Source organism: Anoplopoma fimbria, chromosome 12, assembly GCF_027596085.1.
Source record: "Anoplopoma fimbria isolate UVic2021 breed Golden Eagle Sablefish chromosome 12, Afim_UVic_2022, whole genome shotgun sequence".
NCBI lineage: Eukaryota > Metazoa > Chordata > Actinopteri > Perciformes > Anoplopomatidae > Anoplopoma > Anoplopoma fimbria.
The window spans coordinates 11,541,034-11,564,119 of record NC_072460.1 but is presented as its reverse complement, the minus strand read 5'-3'; the positions used below and the strand labels follow the sequence as shown (position 1 = coordinate 11,564,119).

Here is a 23,086-nt window from a genome sequence, read left to right as displayed (position 1 = left end):
TTCTTTTTAGCTAAAGAAAAAGTCCTTAAATCTACGCTTAACCACAAGCGTAGTTAACCATATTTAGTTGAGCAATTTCCTTGAGTTACTTTGTTGGGAGATTGGAGAGGATTGTTTTATTGCTTCCCCTTCTCTCAAACCCCTCCAGGCAAAGTCTGTGTTTTAATTAGTCGTGTAAGACCCCATTTTCCCTTTGGATTTCCCCAACTTGTAAAGTGCTCTCTTAAGAATCCATGAAGGCTAAAAGGGGCAATGAATGATTTGAAGTCAGCTTCTTTTTTTTCTTTTTTTTGCTTGCCTGCCAGCAGTGAAGGGGGAGGGCTATCAGCACTTGCCGTCAGTACGAGGAACAGTAACTTCAAGCAGCAGTCACACAGAGTCTTTGTTCTTTATGGATTTAGTGCGTGTGGCGAAGAGAGAGTCACTGCTTTAAAGCCCCTTCTGGAAAAGCACTGTTTTGCGTTTTTTTTTTATATGAGAAGAACAGCTCCTGTAGATAAAACCTACCCAAGAATGGTAAAATGTTCTCGAGGTTCAATCTAGCACATCCGTTTTTTTTCTTTCTTTTTTTTTTTCTCCTCATATTATGTTTTGGCAGCAGGGAAGTTAGCTTGTTAAACCGTAGAGATTTAGTCATGTGTTAAAGTCGAGCCTCTGAAGTACACCCCCACTACCGCCACAACCTAACCCTCCTTTTGGTTTACATGTCTGTTTTCTTCTCTCAATCCCTTTTTTTTCTCCTTCAACTTGTCTGCTCATCCCTGGTGAATGTATTAAATGAAGTTACTAGATATGAGTGTTTAAGAGGCCAGGGCCTCTGAGGCTTGCCAAGTCTCTCACAGGCTTGGCTCAGTCATCCATGTCACTTTTTTGTTTTTTTTTGTTTGTTTCAGCTACTGGCTGACTCGCTTGTATTGCAGAGCACTATCTCTCTCTCTCTCTCTCTCTCTCTTGCTCTCTGTGTTTGCTGCCTCTGAATGACTTGTTTTTCCTCCAGTGTGGAGAAATCAGGCTAAAGCAAACAGTGTGTGTCAGGCACAGCTTTTGTTAAGTATTCATTTTTAATGAGCGTAAGTGGCTCCAGAATCCAATAAACCATAAATGGAGCGGTCAGACTGGGGAGGGGTGAGGAGGGGGGGGGGGGGGGGGCATGTTGGCCTTTAATTCAGTGGCTGTCTAGAAGTCTTTTTGTTTAGTAACACTTTAGACTAATTATGTTTGATGTGGATGAAGAAAAAACATCAAAATGATAGTTAGTGCTTTACTGAGCCGTTCTTTTCCTCACACACCCCTCTGGTTTTCTTAGCTCTTACAAGGAACCACTCTCCTTTTAATGATCTTTAGGAAAAAAGACTGTTGCGGAAAGTGTCATTTTCTCTTTCGAGCGTCGCGCAGCTCTGTTACATTTCATTTCTTCTGAATTCATAAAGAGGCACCAAGTAACCGTTTTTTGTTCTGTGGGGATCGGAGGCACTGTAGCTTGTAGAAAGGGGGGGTTGCTCGGGGAAAAGGTATTGTGATGGGCCGTTTGAATGCTGAACAGAATTGAATAGACGCAGTCAGCTTCCCAGATACATGCTTCGGCCTGTAGAATGTGGAGTGCTTTGCTTGTAACTGCACCGGTTGTCTCCTTTCATTATTGGTTAATGGTGCCCAACTTGACAGAGCCATGTGATAAACAGAGGAGCTGTGAAATCCTGGAGGTGGAGTTCTCGTCTGCCTGATAATGGGATCTCATCTGCCGGGGAGGGGAGCCTGCCCCGCCAGCCAATCCAGCTTTGCTCTGCCTTCAGAGAGGATTCACTGCACTCACCCTTCACTGCTGCCTTGGCCCAACTTAAGCCCCACAAACCTACTGAAAATGTTGGCTGGTTTTCTTCTTCAGTAGCACATAACGGAATCAGTTTTGGTGCCTGAAATGTTGTTGCATTCCTTTTTGTTCCCAGCTTTGATTGAGCATCAGATTCTGAGGGAGGCGTGCTTTTCCGTCACCTTATCCTGAATCCTCTGTATATGTTTGCGTAACTCAGGAAAGGAGGCAGACTGTGTGTAAATATCATAAACATTGACCTTGTGAAATGTACACATACTGTGATAAGGGAGGAGCTGTGGTTGCGTTGGTGTTAGGTTACTAAATGTGGAGGGGGAGAAAGACGTGTCAGGACAGTTGCCTCAGGAGCTGGAAAGGGTTTTACTAGCACTTTGTTGCAACCCCCCCCAAACCCTCTGCTATCGAAACGAAGACAACCAACATGGTTTGAGGCACAATGAAAGACCCCCTGCACACCACCCTCAACTCAATTGCTATTGATCCTTACTGCCTGTCTCTCCTGCTTACCCGTGTTTGGCTTTAGTGCTAAAAGAACCCAATGCTCGGACTATTTACTTAAGTTAATTTGATTTTGACAGCGATCCAATATCATGTTTAAAACAACGAAAATATGTCAAGTTACTTGCTCAGTGAAATGAAAATCATCCTATTAATTTACGACCTAATGCAGTCAGTCTCTGTTATCACGCTCCTCTCATGTGTGAGGTCATTAGTAGCATTGAGATGAAGAGGAAACACACCGTAATGTAGATCTTGTACCACAAAATGAGTACCGAGACCTTAGAAAAAATAACCAGGATCATATTAGATGTGATGTGCAGGCTAGCCATTCAAATCAGTGTGTCGTGCCCCCCCCCACAAATATTGCTAATGGACTTCTCACATTACCATCCCCGCTTGTTCCTGCCTTTTTCTAATGGGTGGGGGTGACTAATTAATTCATTATCCCAAAATGCAAATGAGGTCCACAAGCCTGATCTGCATGCAGCAGCTTCCCTCTTATGTGTTTTCCCGCAGATGCGTAATGCGTTTTCCGATATAAATCAGTAACCTGTATTTGAGAACATCATTTATTTGAGTGTTAATCAGTAAAACGTGCCATTGCTGCGTTTCCTACACACAGAGAGAGAAACATGCTGTGTGCTATTAAGCCATTATTAACAAGGCACCACCACCACCACCACCACCACCACTACTACTACTAGCTTTTCATTGTCTGCCTTTAGTGTTTCAGTCACATTCCCATAAGCGTTCCCATTGATCGGTTGATGATGGTAGTGGGGTCGGGCCACTTTGGCTGCTGTGCATCTCGCTTTCCTCATGCAGTTGTAAGCAAACACAAACACACACACACACACACACACACACACACACACACACACACACACACACACACACACACACACCGTGCGAGCAGCGCTTCCCTACGGGGCTGCCATCAATCAACAGCCCCATCGGCGCCCCCCCTCCACCACCACCCTTTTGTCCCTGACGATTGTTTGAATCCAGTCCATGTTTTTGTTTCGCTCGGGTATTTTTTTTTTTTTTCTTCTTCTTTTTTTTTGAGTGTGGCCGGGGTAATTCTCCTTCACTAGTGTCTGGATAAAGAAAGACTAGGTCAGCCATGTGGATGCGTCTGTTGAACAGCTGAAGAGGAGGAGGAGGAGGAGGAGGAGGGGAGGAGAGGAGAGGGGGGGGGGTTAACAGAGACGGAGGGAGCGATAGGGAGAGCGTGGAGAGTGTGTGTGCATAGGAAAGAGAGGAGGGAGAGAGCGAGCGCGCGTGCGTGCGTGTGTGTGCGTGTACGTGTGTATGTGTGTGTGTGTGTGTGTGTGTGGAAAAAGGAAGCGGAGCCTGTAAACGGTGAACTCGCTGGTTTCCCCTCGAAACAACCAACAAGCGCCGTGTGTTCCTCCTCATGTGGACACTATCATCGACAGCAACAACAACACGGCCAAAGGGAATAAGAGGGTTTTCCTCCGGGGGGGGGGGGACTCGCTAACGTTATAGTGCCTTTTCTTTTCTTTTTCTTTTTCTTTTTCTTTTTTTTTTTTTTGCTCGGCGATTTTTGCGGACGCGAGCAGTAAATCAGTAAAGTGAAACCGTCTTTTGTTGAAGCAAGTGCTCGCCCGAGTCCCTCCGTGCGGGCAGCGGGGGTTTGTACGCGAGAGAAGAAGGAAAAGTAGTCCGCGTCCGTCTCGCTTCGTCCCGGGTCATGGATTTGGCCCAGCTTGCCTAAGTTCGGTGGGTCAACTCGGGCAAGGATCGCGGGTTTTTTTTTAACTTGTTTTGCAGCAGTCTCTGGGACTCCCAAGAATCACCAGACTGGCGGGTGAGTAGTTGAATACAACAAAAAAAAAAAAAAAAAATTGCAGGACGGTTGTGGTTGGAGGAGGAGGAGAGGGGGGCACAGACAGGGGGGAGAGCAATGTGTGGCTGATAAAGACTCGTTTAGGACGCAGTGGTGAATAAAGCGGGGGCGATTGGACTTTTTGGGGGCTAAAAGTGTCATCATTTGTGTTTATACCCGGAGCAGGAAGCGTGTGTGACCTCGAGTCAAATGTTTCTGAGTGCTCAAAGTTGGCTGCATTGTTGTACAACTTGGCTCCCTCTCTGGTCTGTGTAGCAGACCCTGAGGCAACCTCCATGACCTGGTCCAGCCTGTACCAGGGCTTCAGCAGCTAATGGGGCTTAAAGTCCGAATAATAACCGAATAGAGAGCTTACATTGTGACACTGCTGCCCAGGAAACGTGCATCAAAGATGTAAAATAGTTGTGTGTGTGTGTGTGTGTGTGTGTGTGTGTGTCTGTGTGTGTGTGTGTGTGTGTGTGTGTGTGTGTGTGTGTGTGTGTCTGTGTGTCTCTGTCTCTGTGTGTGTGTCTGTGTCTGTATTCGAGCAATCAGTATAGTGTGAGGAAGTTGCATTTTGACTGTTTTTCTTTTTATGGGTCCTAGTGAGTCAGTGCCACATACATTTGGGGATTTCCCCACGTCTGCATTTTAAAGTATTGGCCGTTGGATTTGAAGCCTTGTTCGAGTAATAAATTGATTATTGGACTGTAATAATGGAAACAAGTTTGAGTGTTTTGGAAAAAAATGTTAGTGGGTCGTGTGCAGGAGACCGGCTGAACCAGCAAACTGTTGAAGGACCACCAAATTAACTTGACCCCCCCCCCCCCCTTTCAGAGCACCCCAGAGGCTATGAACTCTGGCCCAAGCACATGCAGCTCTCACTGTGGGAGGGTGGGGGGAGATCTGTGCCTGTTGTTGAAGAGAGCAAGGGGGCTGGTGGTGTGTGTGTGTGTGTGTGTTTAGGAGGGGGGGGCTTTGGATTTGAAAGCAGACTACAGTTATTTGTCTGAAAGGCGGCTTATCTAGTGTTTTCTAGTTATAGTAGAAGGGGGAGGAGGGCTTGTTTACTGTAAAATTGGTCATAGCAGGTCTTCATGTGACTCCAGTCAGAAGCTGAATCCACTGTTTATGTGGCCACATAAGCTGAAAGAAAGATTCAGCCCTGAAACAAAATACAAATTGAGGAAGGGGGATGGCAGTGATTGCCTTCAATCTCCGCCAAATAAAAACAATCCCTTCCTGAAATCCTCCCCCTGCTGCTGCATTTTTTCACTGAGCTATTACATGGACTCAGATGTTGCATTGCTAATTGTGAGGAGCTAATCTCCACCATGCCCAGCTTCCTGTGGTGTTTTTTTTTTTTATCCCACTGCTATAGCTGAGAAGTGACCTCTAGCTTAATGATTCAGATGTGATTAATCCACTTGAGTGGGGCGACACTGCACGGGCTAACGTGTGGCACACAAGTACTGAAGTACTGCAGATAATGGATGATTGTTGGAACAAAAAGGACATTTGATCTACCTAAAAAATGTTTGAACATTTGAGGCTCATCTGGTTTTATATGTCACAGGAATGTGAATATGAGCCATTGTAAAAGTCATGAGGTGCAATTATAGTAGTTTAAATGTAACAGTGGTTGTGCTGGTCAGTGTTCCTGTAACTCACAACGCTGAACTGCCCGCTGGTGCTCTCTAACCTTGTGTTCTCTTTGATTTAGATACCATTAACAGATAGTGTGAAGATTTTACAGACAACACGTTCTGCTTCCCTTTTTATTGATGATTTTCAGGAGCAGTCACTTGCCATACGAGTTTATTTGCATCACAAATATCGGCTTAAAATGTGGCGGATTAAAAAAGATTGGGTTTGATCCAGTCATATAGGTGAATTGCCGTCTGTGGTTGAGCTTTTAGACCATAAACATGTTTGTTGTTGTTGTTTGGTTGTCACTGATTCGAGTGTTGGGCCTGTGTCTGAAATGGTAACTAGCAGTGTGACAGAAATCACTTGGGTTATATGGCTAACATGCATTATCATGTGGGAAACTTGCACAGCTAGTCTTTCTGAACACACATTTAGAAATGGCATCTTCCTCTCTTCCCAAGAGGTTAGGATATCCATTTAGTTTCACTACTTGTGGAGTGTATGAAAGAGGAAGTGGTCAGGCCTCTTAATGGAGTTGTACACAAGAGCCCTGGTTGTTCTGCAGTGTTTGGATATGTATTGGAGGAGAGCACTGAGAGTTTCACGGTGACACTGCTATCAGATGAGAAAATACTAATCTTAATCTTAATTATGCACACCACATCATCTCTATTTGCAGTACTTCATACCACTGTTTGTAGAAACTAAAATCTGAAGTGTGATTTGATCTTGGTCAAATGATCTTGGTACGCAGTTTGCGTTGTCGATTCATGTAAACCAAGGGAATCATAGCAGCGGTGTGATTCTCCCCCTTTCATAAACACAAGTCTCACCGCTTACAAGGTACAGAGAGCTAGTAAACATTCAGCTCACATACATGGCGCGTGTACAAGTGTCACCTCTAAGGAATCCGAGGGGCGATATCCGGATCAAAGAGGCTGTTTCCGACCATACAGAGAGAGAGATGCTTCATGGAGTGAGGCTGTAACGGCTGTCTAGCTGCTCAGAGGCGACTGAATGTTTGACAGGGCATTGGAAAAACGTTATTTAATCTGCTCGCATGATGGCCCTCTCTGGGATTGCACCACGCTGCGTCTCTGCCCCCTTTTTTTTCTCTCACTGTATCAGGATGATGGCAGTTGCTTGCTGGTAGAAAAACACTCGGAGGTTGTCTGTGTGTTGTTTTTGAACGGAATGATGTAATGCACAAAGAATCAAAGAAATTGTAATTGACGCAGTGTTGGCGGGCCTCTAATTGTCTTTCTAATGAGTAAGTCTGCTGGGGTCTTGATATCTTTTCCACTGTGGGTAATAGTCTGAATGACTCAACTGTATCCATTGTAATTACAAAGAAATGACCCAATTGTTATTATAATAAGCTACATAAATGGAAACAGATGTGATGTTTGGCCCGTTAAAAACAAAATGTAAGATGCCGATCAATTCAATTAAGGTAAATTACAACTCTGGCTTTTTTGGTTGTGTGAATGTGGCTCAACTGAATATATCTCAGCCACATAAAAGGTTCGTCTTACACTTACCCTCTCACTTTTGACCTCAACACCACAGAAATGCAAGGGCCGCCTTGTCATAAAGCCAGGCGTAAAATCAATGAGAAGTCATGGCTGCCATACCATTGTTATTATCATTTCCATCCCCCTACAGCAAAGCAGACTCATGGTTTTAAGGGGCCATGATGAATCTCTTCAGGTCTTGGTGATTCTTTAGATGGGTCTCATTTCTAAATGGAACGAGCCGGCTCGCCATTTCCTGACCTATTGTCTTTGCAGATAGTGGTTCACAGTGACATATTTTGAATACATTAGCCACTGATAGACATAGTACACATGAAACAGTGGTAGCACTGCTAAGGAGGTAGTACCCTCTGGTGGGTGACTACAGAAATAGGGAGTGATGATCTGGAGAGGTGCTTTGATTGTTCATAGACAATTTCCATCTAATTTGTTGTGTGCACAGAGGAAGGGCCGATATCTTTAATTAACATAAACCTTGGGAACCAACGACGAGTGAGAAATTGTGATAATTGAAAATAGGACCCCGTCTCCTTTCCCCCCCCACTCTCTCTGTACATCCTTAAAGCAGCTGAGCCCATCCGAGGGCACTTTCACACATGTTAAGTGGGGGGACATCTGGCCTCGTTAATTCAGTGCATGGTAAAGTGGAATGGCGGTCCCCACAGGGGCCTCCTGCTCTGAACACCGTCAGATGGAGTCTGTGTGTCCTCGCTGCCTCCTCGTCCTCCCTGTTGACTGTCCCTCTGACACCAGCTCTGACACTTCAACAAGAACATCCTCACCGTCCCGCAGTGATGTTTGAACACACATGTCCGATGTCTGAGTGAGATAAAGCAACAGTACATACATCAGAAAAATATAATACATGTATGCTGTAAGGCAGTATTGTGTGGTTTTACTAATCAATTCTGATTTTCATTTAGTTAGTGCAACAAAGAAACAAGACGCTCTATGCGTTTTAAACAACCCATACAGGAACGGCTTACTCCCCCTCCACCATATAAGGATATCAGTTGCCCGAGTCCATTAAGTTTATGTGTAATGATGAGTGGGCTGTCATAGTCTATATTGCTGTATGCACCATAGATCTCTGCATCCTCAGCAGCGGTCGCAGGAAATCGAGTGACAGCAGCAGGGAGGCACTCATGCTGCGCATTCATATCCCATTTTAGCATGCAAACATTTAATGTGTTTAAATGTATCACAGCTTTATTTATGCATAGAATCTGCTGTTAAGTCTGAATTATACATTAGCCGATGAATAATGCATCAGTGCCATTCCTTAATGATTACTTGCCAGGCAGCGAATGGTAATATTTGCTGATAAATTCACCCATTGATCTTACTTGTGTTTAACCAGGCTTGTAGCGATGCTGTTTGCTCCATTTTGTGTTTAGGGAGTTTTTTTTTTGTGTCAAGGATGTAATCAAAAGCAAGCTAATTGTCTGTTTTAAAAAAATAAGATGTCTTTTAAAAAATGACAAATGAGCCCCAAGGAATTCAAGCAAAATGGATACATTCTGAGTACATACTACTGAGTACTTGTACTTCTCAATTTGCCCATTTTCTCTAACATCTCAGTAAGGGTTGGTGTGTTTTCATACCGCTTCCTTCATGGCTGATTTCAGGATGAGTTATTTATCCTTAGACCTCGACAGATCAATGTCCAATTACAGTTTTGTCGTTGTTGGCTTGTCGCCATTACACTGCAGCGTATGTTTGTTTGAAGTACAGAGTCTAGACAATGTCTGGTGTGTTGGTAATTTAGCCCATATTCGGTAAAGGTTGTCTTTTGATACCTCGTCCTTATTGGCACTGGTCTTAACAGCCGCAACGTGTCGGATTATTGGCACATTTTCCGTATAATGCTGAGAGTCTAGCATTGCCTAAGCCTTGAAGCTCAGCCCGTTACTGTGCAGATATATTGCTTGTCCGCACAATGAGAAAATATTGACTTGTTGTCACTCACTCATTTGATTAGTTGTGCAGGCGATTTTGCTTTTCATTTGTCACCCTGGCAACGCAAATGGGAAAACACAGCAACAGCCTCTCTCTATCCAGTAATGAAGCACTGGAGCATTGCAGACTATCGCATCTGGAAAACCTCTCTCTCTCTCTCTAAGCAGGATTGAATGTCTTTATCACTCACGTTGTATCATTGGCACCTGTCAGCTCAGCTAGTGTCCACAAAAAGCCAACATTTGACAGCTTTCTCACTGCAGAATGTGCAGCTGCGTGGGAGGGATGTACTCCAACAATTCCACTTTGATTTTACAGCTTAGTTGAGTGAGATTTATCCGTATTTACAGTGTTGGCGAGTTACTCCATTTTCTTTTTGTCTGTAAGACGAGCAGCTTAAAGCAGTCTGCTGCCGTGTGCGGGCCCGGTCACAGACAGAGCACCTTACATTTAACCCAACAGGATTCATCAGTGGCCTTGTTCTTCCAAAAATAATGAGGTAGACTGTTAGGGCTGCCCCGGGCTGCATGTAGGGAGATGATCTCTCTGAACCGGCAAATCATTCCTGTTTTTCATGCTAAAAAGACAGGCTAATGACTATTCTTGATGTGTGTCAGTGCTTTTAGTTAACTAGCTTTAATTCACAGAGTGATCTAATGGGCTTGATTGTCAAGTTGAGCAGAGACAGTCAGTGAGAGGCTCGTGCTCGGGTTGGGTGGGGGGGTGTAATTGTTTTTGCTGGCGGTGATTCTCTCTGGAAGGGATGACTGCACAATCCAGATATGTAAACCAGAGGAGACCAAAAGGCAATAAGCTGATACGTTGTCCGATCAACCTTGCTTTTGAGTGAAAACTCCCAAGCTCTGCCCAGACGCTCTCTGGATTCAATTTGGCAGCAACGGTTGCTTTAACAACGTGTGTCTGCTCAATTTAGCATCTCAAACATGTAAATCATATGTGAAAAATCTTGGGGAAATCATTAACTGTGACGGCGCACCATAAAACAAAGAGAGGGAGAGTTTAAGACAACAGATGCTCAAAGGGGTTTGATTCTGCTTATTGGAGCATGACACTTGTTTAGTGCAGAGGAGAAATTCATTGCGTTCATGGTAGACAATGATGCTCTGTCTTGCCAATGCCCTGCCACTCATTTGTTCTCCAGAGGCATTCGCAATATGCATTTAATGTTTTTTTTGCATTCACCCAAACATCAAATTTCTTTGTTTGCTCGAGCCTGGTGTGTCTTTTTTTTTTTTCAGAATCAGACAGCTTGTAATGTTTATCAGGCTGTAGCAGAGTACACTTCCATCTCATCTGTTTCATAAATAACAACGCCGCTCAGCCCTCTGCCAGTAAAAGAGGAAGGTTGCTACGATAAAGAAAGCTGACTCCATTGGCCAGATAGAGATCAACTGAAGAGCCCACCAGGAAGCAGTTTGCAAACACACAGTTTTTGGGGTTAGTGTTTGAGTCAGCGTCGGGGCAATTCTGGACATCTGTCTCCTAGTGATCAATAACACCCACAATCCCTCCCACAGACTGTCGGCTTTGGCACTCAAGCAGTACGCCGGTTGCTGTAGTGTACACCCAGCTACCCACAACAGTGGCTTATCTCACTAGCATAACAAACACCGGCCTAACAAAGGGGATAGAAAGCAATAGGACACACAGCAACAGAGGACCTTAAGAGCGCCGTGCCATCATAACTCCACTTCAACATGGAGGCCTTTGTTCTGAGGTGGTTGGAGGGGACATCATAGCAAGGTAGCAGCACATCTTTTCATCCACAAACACACTCACTCCCACTCACTCAGGCTGCCGTCAGTGAAGGAGATCCACGGCCTGATAGGGCTTCAGGGAAAGGTATTCCTCTGAGACTGTTGTTGAGGGATATAGTCCTGCCATGCACTGATTAAAGGGACACTTGTAGATAATCCTTTTAAAAATAGGGTCTTTATTGTGGCAGTGGGGGAGTGAGGGGCAGACATAAAGCCCCAGATTTAGATTTATTTAATGGTTATCACCTTGGTATGATCAGCAACACTGCTAAGATAAATATTTAATGACAGGGCGGCTGAAATAGAGCTGTTACCGACTGCCGGTGAGAAATGGAGCTTCTATTTAGAGCCCATACTGTTCCATAAAGTCGTGGCATTGGTAGACGGCCCAAGGTTATTAGTGTGGTATGAGAGGAGTGAGTGTTTGCGGTGTGTCTGCGGGTCGCCGAAGAGTACTCCCTCTTTTTTCTCACTGCAGTGATATGAAGGAGAGAAACGCACTCAGTCTGTTATTGGGCATTCACTCGTGAACCCTTGATGGATTACGGGTGCGTGTATGTGTGTTAGAAACAGCGCGAACGCACGACAGCGATACTATTGAGGCGCACTTCACTTGAACTGTTCCTACAAGCAAAACAGCTGTGTGTTTTGCCCTTCACTACCTTAGTTTTTGCTCTGTTTCCTTTCACATGCTCCCTGCCCTCTGGGTTCTTGTTTGATGTCATTCAAGTCATGCAAAATTGATTGCGAAGGCTTGCATAAATGCTTGCTGCAATGAAGTTCACGGTGTAAAGAAAGATTTCCCTTCATTTATTCTCCTTAACTTACACTTTCACGCTCGAGTGAATAGAACCTTTAAATTGATGTCAGCCCTCGCTTTTAGATTTTTGGCTAGGATTATGAACTGAAGCCTGTATTAGGATCTGAATGCTACCGCACAGCTCATTTAAACACTGATCTTGGCTCCGCTTGATTCATCCTGTTTACTCATTACATGATAGCTATGGCGAAAGCAATTACTTTCAGCTTTCAAGTACCTTGCTTTTGGTCACACTGCGACTCTTATTCATTTCACTGGAGCTCCCAAGGCCCCGTGGCTTCCAATCAGTCCAGTGAGTGGCGTGCACTAACATCTTGCCTCTTTGTGTCGGAAATAGGTGGGTAAACACAGCAGAGTCCTTGAAGCACTTCCCATCCCTCCTATTGGATTACCAGATGCCTTTCTGGGTCTCATCTGCACAGATGAGTGCCAAGATCAATGGAGCTCTTAGTGCAAAGCTAATTCGATCAGGACTTGCTTTGCTACTGCTGATCAGAGATTTCTTCTTTTTTTTATCTTTTTTTTATACGTGAAACAAAAACTTAATCAAGTCAAGCACATGTCCAATAGCCCCGCATTGTCAGCCCCTCCAACTCCCATAGACATCAATTAGGAGGCATTTCATATTCATTATTGAATTGTTGAGTTGGCCTGTTGAGAAGAGGTGTGGAGATGGAAGTAGTGAACCGCTGCGTAAAGTGATCCGGCCAGTTTTGCTGAGTGTAGCAGGAATGTTGCTTTTTTTCCGACAGAGCAACTGGCATCATAAATAAGCTAAGAGCATGTTTTTAAGAGGGATGAGGTGTCTCCTGCTCTGACGGCGAGCAGAGAGAAAACGGGTTGAAGGGCATATTGACCCTCTTGTTCTGGAAAGCGAAAAGCAGACTCTTCAGTGCCCCCTTGTTCCCCATTAATTATTGTTTGATGCTAATAAAGGGGGGGGGGGGGGGGCATGTTATGAAACATAATTATTCATTGCAGCGTTGAGCCTTGTCCCCCCCCCTCCTCCTCTTGTGTGTAGTGAGGAAGCTGCCAGGGCTGTCAGTTGAGTACGGCAGGGGGGCAGGAGGGAACAGGGTGAAGGGCGCCATTTGCCCGAGTGATATATGAGGAGAGACAGCAATATATGTAAGGAGCTGCTGAAAGAAAGATAGAAGGTCAAGGCACATTACACTCCAGCCATTTATTGGCTGAGCACATAGTCTGACCTGGACTGCAAATACAGTTGCTCAGCAGCAGCAGCAGCTTTCTTTTTTATATTTATATATATATATATATATATATATGTATGTATGTGTGTGTGTGTGTGTGTGTGTGTGTGTGTGTGTGTGTGTGTGTGTGTGTGTGTGTGTGTGTGTGTGTGTTGTAAACGTGCGTGTCAATGGCCTACACATTTTAGATTGACACGTGTGTGTACACTTAGATGAATGCTACACTGTAGTGAATATGCTCTCAGTGGCTTTTTATAAGCTTGCAGACGCAGTGGGAAGCTATTTAACAAGTCTGTAGCTCCTCAAAGGTGTCCTCCTAGATTTTCATTCAGCCACTGCGACGGTAGACGCACTACTAGAGTCTGATCTCCTATGCATGAGCACAGAATATAGTGTGCTCATGCATAGGAGATCACAATGCAACCATGGGATTAGTTAACAATTGTGTCTCATCATTTAGTGGTTATTGAGCGCAGTATAAACAGTTATGCCAGAAAAATATGTATTTCTTCTCCTGTTTTTTATTTTATTTAGTTATATAAATCATTAAGTTGGTGTTCTCTGTATTTTGAGTGTTATTGGCACAGGCAGAGCTAAGTTGTATTTTCATTGACATTAATCATAATGGCCCAGTGGTGAGAGGAGAAGTCGGTGAGACTGCCATGGTCAAAGCCTAACATTAACATTCCAAGAATATCTGAGGCTTATTCACAGCAACTCGGCCGCACAGCCAGCTGCATTCACCTTCCATTTAAAAAGTCAACAGGCCAATAGTCTGCCTGAGCAATCATGTGTCGGCTGGTATTTTTAAAAAGATTTAATGGGGGGGCATTTTCCCCTTTACTTGACAGAGGACAGTGTCGAAGGTCTCAGGGCCAGAATTGAAACCAGGACGTTGCAGTTAAATGGCATGTGCTGTAACCTCTTGGCTACCAAGGCACTCCAGTGTGTGGCGGTATTTTTTCTGTGTTATTGTCGTTGCAAAGTAAAGGATGCGATGTGTAATACAATATATTGCATTGGGAAGATGACAAATATGCAGCTTGTGTTTGCTTGAGGCATAGCACACTATCACTCAGGGAACAAGTCTCCATTTCACACATGAACAGGCCGAGTTAATCTGTGGATCACTACAGTACACTGCGTAATATCCAGCCTCTTTTCTCATATTTTCCCCAAAAGCCCATTGCTGCTAATGTTTTTGGAAAATAGTTACCTTTTTGTAGCTGTTGTGTATTTTTAGGTTACCTAAGCATTCACTTGTGGTCCTTCAGACTCTTTTTTTTTTTTTTAATTAATGGCGTGTATTTGTATCCTAACAGTGTATGTGTGTGGCCCCTGTGTGTGTGTTTGTGGCAGGGTGCATTAAATGCCACTGCTGTAAGAGGCCCAGTCCCAGCCACTGCATGTTTTATGAGCTGTCCTCAGAGGATATGGGAGCTCTGAGCTCAGATCCTGCTTGTTCCAGCAGTGTTTTCATCACTCCTGGCCTTTTTCCCCCTAAGCTGTTTTTTTTTCTCTCTTTTTTGATGAGGGAGAGCAAATGCATCCAGAATAAGGCAATATTTACAACACCGCCCCGTCTGTGGCTGTAGCGTGGCTAGCTGCGTGGAGGCCCTACAGAGTCCTGATTCATATTATTCTCCCATGCGCACTGCAGAGGGTGCTTTCCCCTCTGCCTAGGATCCCTGGCCTACACCACTGAGATGGTGGATGACAAGGCTGAACGCTACACTGAATATTCCTTTCTCCTAGTCACCTCCCCCACCGGCTGCTCTTCTGAAGTCGCCCTTTTCCCTTGAACAAACAACTGGAAAACATTCACTGACGCTGTCTGTTTACACTGTTGCACATTCACTCGTGAGCTATAGCTGTGGTTTCGTGAATGCTGAAATTAGCTCGGAGGGTAACAAACAAAAGGGGATGTTATGCGTAAAATCCTTTGTTGTATTTATTTTGTAACGACAAGTCAATGGTGATGGTTGGTCGGGTGGCAGTTGGTGGTTAGAGGAGAGGCGTTTGCATATGAAATAATAGCCCTTCCTAATTAGAGGTAATACCATCCTGTGGTATCTAGAGGTGGAGGTGTTTTTTTGGCTCGGATCATTATAAGACGTTGAATGGAGGGATTGTCCCCCCTCCTCCCCCGACCATCTGCTCGAGGAGGGAGCGGAGTTTGCCGACACGTAGCTAAATGACTTAGGCAGGGGGGGAAAAAATGGTTTTGTGTACTGACCTAATGGCTTTGTTTTTGGGAGCTGTTCTAGAAGACATCCTTCAGTGCCCCTGCCGGTCTGTGCTGTCAGTCAGAAACCTCAGAGCTGTCTTATCTGTCACTCTAATCTATTTATGTTAGTTCTTCCTCTGTGTTGGCACATCACTCTGTGTGGCATAGAGATTAGAGTAGCTGAAGGATGTAGGCCAACTGTATGAATACATTTCCTCCTCACCCACGCTCATTTAGACTACCAGTTGGAGTTGAACTGATGGATACCATCGTTAAACTGATCTTGGAGGAGGGGGGGATGTTTGATTGCAGGATATCAGTGCGAGTGGTGCATGATTGAGTGCTGAAATATTAAAATCTCAAGAGTCCTTTCATTCTAACTGACGACAAAATCAGCGTTTCCTTTACACATTTGATTGAGAGAAATGTCATGTTACTCACTTCCTCCTCCCCCTGCTACAGCTCTGCTCCATTTTATAGATACATGTTTGAAGATACATATACGGAACCGATATTTTTAAGTGCAAGTCAAGCTTGGATGTGTCCCCAGTGCATATTTATACCTCTCCTGACCTCAGTTTTACCTTTGGGTAAATTTCCATTACAATAACATAATTCACCAAAAAATTGAATTGTCAGTGCCGCTTGAGAGGTAAAATACATAAGAAATCCTTTCAAATCAGGCACTTTATTCGCACAGCAAAAAAACAAAAAAAACAGGCAGCCCACAAACCTACAGGGAAACTCAATTAAGAGACACATTCATGATAGTGCTGCCTGCTGCCACATACCTCACATTCTCCTGCTTCTCTTATCAATGACACATTGGGAGAGGTCCTTTACCGCCCAGCTCACAATTATATTTGTCAAGAGGACCTCATGTAGAGGGAAGGTAAAGGGTGACAATTGCGTCCATGGTATTTCCCTCAGGAACCGTGTCTAAACATGATGCACAGTGCAGCGGTCAGAGCTGCCTGAAATGGCCTTCAGCTTGGCTCCAGCCAGAAAGACTGAAAGAGACAGTGTCTGGAAGTAGCTGGTATTAGGCTGTGAAATGAAGTCCTGCTCACAGACCCTGTAGATAATGGACATCTTGGGTTGTGGAGCCGCCCCCTCAGGGCCATTTGGAGCTCTTGTGGAGAGCACACAAACAGAGACGAGAGGAGGATTTTGCCGAGATGGAGTAGCAGCTTAGACCCCGCGGAGCAGACGTTCTGATCCTCATGTCTGTGGTTGAAAGTACCTGTGGACTGTTGGAAGGAAAATATGTTTGTGTTTGTGGGATTATATTACAGAAAGACGGTAACCTATGCTATTGTCATTCCTGGAAGATTTCTGTAAATTCCCCTAATGTTTTTAGACAGCAATAGCTTAATGTTGCACACGGTGTCATTCTGCATGAGAATCTGTTCTTGTGCAGAAGTGCTTTTGCCTTTTTTTACCACAGGAGTCTCTAGGCAGGCTTAAATGTTGGAAAGCCCCAAGCTATCTTTTTCTCGAGCACGGCTTTTACCTACTAAACTAACCCCGGATGCCGACTAAAAATAGAGCATTTGTGAGCACAGCTTTAGCAGAGGGAAAGAGAAGAAAACAAAGATGTAGTTACTCATCAGTGAATTGAAAAAACAAGTGGAGCAGACAAGTGTCTTTGCCCTGCCAATGTGAACTAAAAACAGAGAGGGCCTCCGAGAATAAAGCAAGCCATGATTGCGCCAGGTAAGACAAAGCAGGCAGCGTGCAGAGACCACAGAGAATCCCTCATGAAGTGGCCTACCCCTCGCCTCCAGCTGAGCCTTTCATTGTGCTGTTGTTTCTAGGGGGCTGGGATGGCAGCTTAGATTAGATCGCACCGAGTAATGGATTGGAGCTGACGAAAACCTGCTGCAGCTCAACATCGCCACAGCTAGGATCCCTCCACTGCTGAGGATCTGGCTGCTTTATTCGGATCAATTTGAGTTGCCCTCATTGTTAATAACCCTGTGTATGTTCATGCTAACATTGTTCCCCTCTAATCTGTATTCATGCGAGTATTTCATTCAATCCCTTCGCAAAGCCGGCCCTAAATCCTTGCCAATCACATTTTGCTACTTCATAATTCTCCAATTGAATATGCCATGAATGACTTTTTCAGACACTCTCCCAAAAACTGAGTGGATCCCCGAGCTGGTTATATTGTCTTTAGATTCAATTTTGCATTTAAATGTAGAAAATTCTAGTTTCTCGGTTATTTCTATAAAATGCTATTTAAATGTAGAAAATTCTAGTTTCTCGGTTATTTCTATAAAATGCTGTTTGAATAAAATGTCCAGCATATTTATAATCCAAGATAATCAATTACAAAAAAATTGGCGGGATGGAAAAAGAAACCCTACAGCTGCATAGGTACTCAAGCAAAGCCTGCTAATTTGGATGTTTATCCACAGACAGGTTTTAATTTAAAACTACAGACTCACATGGATTTGGGTAAATGTGAGAGTGATTGGAACGAATAAAACATTTGTTAAAAGGCTGTTCGGGAGATGGAGACAGAGGCAGCGAGAGAAAAAAACAACTGTGTTTAGAAACAGAATCCTGCTGTGTGGCCATTGTGGGGGATGATGTGTTAATCGAGCCACAAACTGTGTGGTTTTCCAGGCCAGAGGTCTCATTTAAACAGCCTCGGAAAAGAGAAATGTATTTGAGCAGGGCCCCGCTGGCTGCTAGTCCTTGACTCCATTGCAGTAATGTAAATGGTGGATTAGGTGACGTTGGCTGGGACCCCATCAACCCCTTCTCCAGCCGCTGCCCCCGCCTTCTCTTTTCCATTAAGACAGCTGGTATCTTTCAAAGGGTCCTGGCCCAGTGATTGATGTGTAATAGCTCCAAGCCTCACCTGCCCCCTCACAGCGTTATTCATCGGCCAGGCAGCCGGCGCTGCTTTTCTACTAAGCACTTTGTTTCCCCGAGTTGTGGGTGGAGAGCCTTCCCCCCTCGCTTTCTCTCTCTGTCTCACTCTCTCTTTCTCTTCCCTGTCAGCCATCAATACATTATGACTTTTCATTGCCTCAGTGTTACTACTTCACACTGACTCACTCCTTCAAACTGCTCTTTTATTTGCATCACACTGCAGCTACTGATGTGCAACAAATTAACCATAGACATATTGTTAATTGACTAATAAAAGTTTTAACACAATTAAGAGCAGGCGCATGTCCGTATGGGGGATTTTTAAATAAATACAATTATGTTAACTTCAGCAAGGTAATTGGAGATAAAGAATCTGGAATGAGGCAGTTTTTTATAAAGTGTATCCAGATGCAAACTAATAGCACCTAGATTGTTAAGATACTTATGGAGGCTTATAGCAGCCCACGACATCAAAGGAGAATGGGCCGGCCCTCCATTTGCAACAGTTCAGGGTCCGCGTTGCTCTCGGTGGAAGAGGCTTATGTTACTGATTAGAGGAGAGAAGTGGTGCTTAGCTCATACACAGATTCTGGCAGCTCCCAGGATTTAGAGCTGTGCTATCAAATGGTACCTTCATCAATGTTTTCATGTTCCTCACACGTCCGAGACATGCTGCTGGATATGGACACAGGAGGTGGCACAGTATGTATTTTGGCACACAGGCGAAGGTGTGTGTGTGTGTGTGTGTGTGTGTGTGTGTGTGTGTGTGTGTGTGTGTGTGTGTGTGTGTGTGTGTGTGTGTGTGTGTGTGTGTGTGTGTGTGTGTGTGTGTGTGTGTGTGTGTGTGTGTGTGTGTGTGTGTGTGTGTGTGTGTGTGTTTGCACGCACACGCGTTATAACTTTCCCTGAGCCCCTGCGTGTTCACTAATGTGTCCCTGCATATATGTGTGTATGCAGGCAGCCTGGTGGTCGCTGTGGTAACTCATCATTATGTGATTAATGGGGCTGTTACGAGGCTGCGGTTTAATCAGGCCCGGTGTTTGTGTTGAAGCCGACGACAAGAGCAGCTGCCCTGTCAGTTGGTGTCTGCTCATGAGATGACAGCACCCGCTGCTGAGGAGCTCCGTTGTCAAACACGCTTCATTGTGTGTGTGTGTGTGTGTGTGTGTGTCAGTGTGTGTGTCAGTGTGTGTGTGTGTGTGTCTGCCAAAATCCTTTCCACCTTCCTCTTTCCTTCTATTCTTTAAATCACATTCTCTCCAGACTTTACAATAAGTGCACGTCCACTTGCAGACATGCCGTATAATTTTCTCTCAGAGCGGAGTCTGCTCTACCTGGCTCAATCTCTACCCCTGCTAATTTTTCACTCTCCCTCTCCCACTCTGCTATCACCACCATGGTAACGCGGGTGCTGATTGCCTGGTCTGATCCCTCTGGGGGCAGTAATAACTATTTCTAGTTAATTTGTTGCAGTGGGGGGGTAAACACTGGCAGTAAATGAGAAGCCTCCTTTGTAGGCGCTGTGTGTAGGGGCAGTGTGGTGCAGACAGCGTGCTGCTTCAGCTTTGCACACTTCAGTGTTTATGGAGGGATTTCATTATGGCATGAGAAAGTGGTAGCTGGGTTCCCTTTTGAGTGAAAAACAGTAGAAAATAGCGAGTGGACCGGGCACAGCAGATGACTGGCGCAGCCTCCCTCCTCTCCCCCTCCTCACCCAGTGGATTGCTGTGTTCTCCCCTCCAGAGCTGTCACTTCACATTAACACAGCGGTGACTGTCAGACAGGGCACAGGGTTGGGGCAGGGTTGCAGTCCAGTAAGCCAGAACACACACACACACACACACACACACACACACACACACACACACACACACACACACACACACACACACACACACAACCACACACAGATGAGTAAAATTCAGCCTGGTGTCATCACAGATGGTCTGCAGAAAAGCTAGCCAGTTAACGCTGTCGTTGAGTTTTTACGCTGCGTCTCTCCCGTGGCATTGCAGGCGACAAGCAGTGTCTTGTGCCGAAAAAGCCCCTCGACACATTATCTCTGAGGAATTCTATTGGCTGCCAGCCTCATCCTCCATGCAGCACAACCTCTTTATGCTTATTCAGTTACGACTTCCCTTAAGCTTATTGTGTTACAAATACTGTGCATGCAGCACTTGTCATTCTCTCTCTCTTTTTCCACTCTTTTGCCCTCAGTTTTACCGCCTTTGTGAAAGAATGGAAATATGCTTGAGCAGGAGGCTTGGAGGTTCTGTTCTTTGATAAAGCTACTCAGTGCTCTCCTGAGTATACATGGTTGTGAAGGGGAGTGCCAACAATTACTGTGATGTTGAGAAGAGTCAGCACAGCTGCCTGATCTCTAGGAACTAAACTTGGTTTTCTCACCCACAAAAGATGTAAAAAAAAAAAGCGCCTTTTCACTTAGAAATTGTTGCTTCCTTACTATAAGGATAATGACTTATGCTAATTGTCCTTATTTTCTTGTCCACAGCTTTTCTGAAACACTGGGGTTGTTGGTGTGGCCAAATTTTCCCTGGATTTGACTGGTAAATTCAGAAGACTGAAGCCCAGGCTCACAGTCTACCTTTCACGGAGGCCCAGCCGTGAGAGGACTGAGGAAGGCACGTGGCGGATCATGACGGCCGACAAAGAGAAAGAGAGGGAGAAAGAGCGGGACAGGGACAGAGACAGGGACCGCGAGAAGAGAGAGTCTGGAAAGTCCCGCCGGCAGGACGGGGACCGGGGCGACCGCGAGAGCGAGAGCTCCAGGCCGCGACGCAGCTGTACGCTTGAGGGCGGGGCCAAGAACTATGCAGAGAGCGAACACAGCGAAGACGAGGACAACGAAAACGGCAGCACAGGTGGAGGAAGCGGCACGGCAGAGGAGGCCGGCAAGAAAGGCAAGAAGAAGACGCCTAAGAAGAAGTCACGCTACGAGCGCACAGAGAACGGAGAAATCACGTCCTTCATCACAGAAGACGATGTTGTTTACAGAGCCGGAGGTAAGTCCTAGTCATGGCTGATATAAGGGTGTATGCAGGTGGGCTGAACTCATCTGAATGGCCACCAACTGCAGTGTCAATCTCCATTTATCAATTTCCCAGTATACTGATATTTAAAACCATCCTCTTAACATCACAATCACCAGAGTAGCAACTCTTTAACAGCAAAAGTACTCCCTCAGGCTAGAGGCCAATACGTCAAACAATCAATTCCAAGTTGACCCACTCTGTGCTTTGTCTTGGCCTAAGTCAATAAAGCAGAGTGGTGCTTCACTAGATGATGTGATAGTGACGACAGCCATGATAATGATAATGATTTCATCCAAACACCATCTGACTCACTGAATGTATGCTATCTCTTCTGGGGCCAAATGGTACTCTAGTTTCCTGTAAAGATGTTTGAGCTGCGCTACAGTGTTTTTATTACATCTGATGCATGAGGCTAAAAGGAGAAGCAACCTTTTCTGCAGCTGTAAACATGGCCTCTCTTTCACCTTCTGTTTAGAAATTGGTTGTATTAGAGCGGGGGAATGTCAACACTCACTGTCGGAAGGAAGCAGACCAGCTAGTCGTGTGTGTAGGCGGCTCTCAGCTACCGCTCGGTGCTATCCGCCTCGCAACTAAATCATTGCCGCCCTGTCTCTTCGTTTATCTAGCAGCTAGCAAAAGGTCAAGTAGTGTGAGGGGGGGAGTAGGAAATTACAGCCAGTGTGTTACTGTCATTGTATTGTTATTGTCTTCTCCAACTACCTGCCCATAAAGCATTCACGCAAACACTCCCTCCTTTTTTCTTTTTAAATACAAAGAGACAACTTTAAGTAGGTGCAGTGAAACATCCAGACCTCCCCACCCTACACTTAACGTCTAGCTGCGTAATCTTGTCGGCTAAATTATCTTTGTCTGCACCTGTATCAGTAGAAGTCCTATAGAAAGCAGTCACCTAAGTCTTGTTGTTGCTCCCTCTCTATTTCTGTTTCTCTAACTCTCAGCAACAGACTCCATTGTAGCATTTTTTTGCACCGCATTTCATGTTTAATAGAGAGAGCACCAGCGCTTTGTCTCATACTTAACCATGCGGAGAGGGGGGCGGAGGAGGAGTAGAGAGAATGGAGGGGCAGAGGGGGGGACGGAAGCAGTCAGTCACATCAATGAAACATTCAAAAGGCACATAAACAAAGTCGACCGTCTCAGTGGATTAGCCCTGCCGAATATTTATATTTCCACATCCGACTGCACAGCTCAGCCAGTGTCTGGTTGATGGGGAATATTTATATTTCCTGTCTTCTCCTTCAATTAGTTTGACAGGTCTAGAGCGGAGCGGCTCGAGTGTCACAACCTGCTACCTCCACACAGACTGCTGCTGTTGGTTGGGTTTAGTTTAGGGATGAGCCAGGATCGGGTAGTGGGTGGCCCCAGGATCACTACACTAGTTTGTAATTTACCTCCTGTTGTCAATATAGAAGATCCTCTACCTCAGCAACTGACCTCCTGCTGTCTCCTCTTGTAATTGTTCAAGTGATAAGATAAGACGTGTGTGTGTGTGTGTGTGTGTGTGTGTGTGTGTGTGTGTGTGTGTGTGTGTGTGTGTGTGTGTGTGTGTGTGTGTGTGTGTGTGTGTGTGTGTGTGTGTGTGTGTGTGTGTGTGTGTGTGTGTGTGTGTGTGTGTGTGTGTGCATGTTTTTCTCCTCCCGCTTGGTCACTGGTAGCAGCCTTCTTGCAATCAGATTTGATGCGTGCAGCTTAGGCAGGCACAAAGCCTGCAATGGATTATGCTTTACTAAATGTTAAATCCCTTTATAGCCGTCTAGTGACACAC

At 45.1% G+C, this 23,086-nt stretch overlaps 1 protein-coding gene across 1 annotated transcript in view; it reads left to right on the top strand.

The window, feature by feature from the left end:
* The window catches only part of rerea (arginine-glutamic acid dipeptide (RE) repeats a), a 98,556-nt gene that overhangs the window by 3,849 nt on the left and 71,621 nt on the right, over window positions 1-23,086 (top strand). The window contains 1 exon segment of the mRNA XM_054608924.1: window positions 20,760-21,270. Coding sequence (XP_054464899.1) covers window positions 20,904-21,270 — 367 coding nt within the window. The 5' untranslated portion in view covers window positions 20,760-20,903.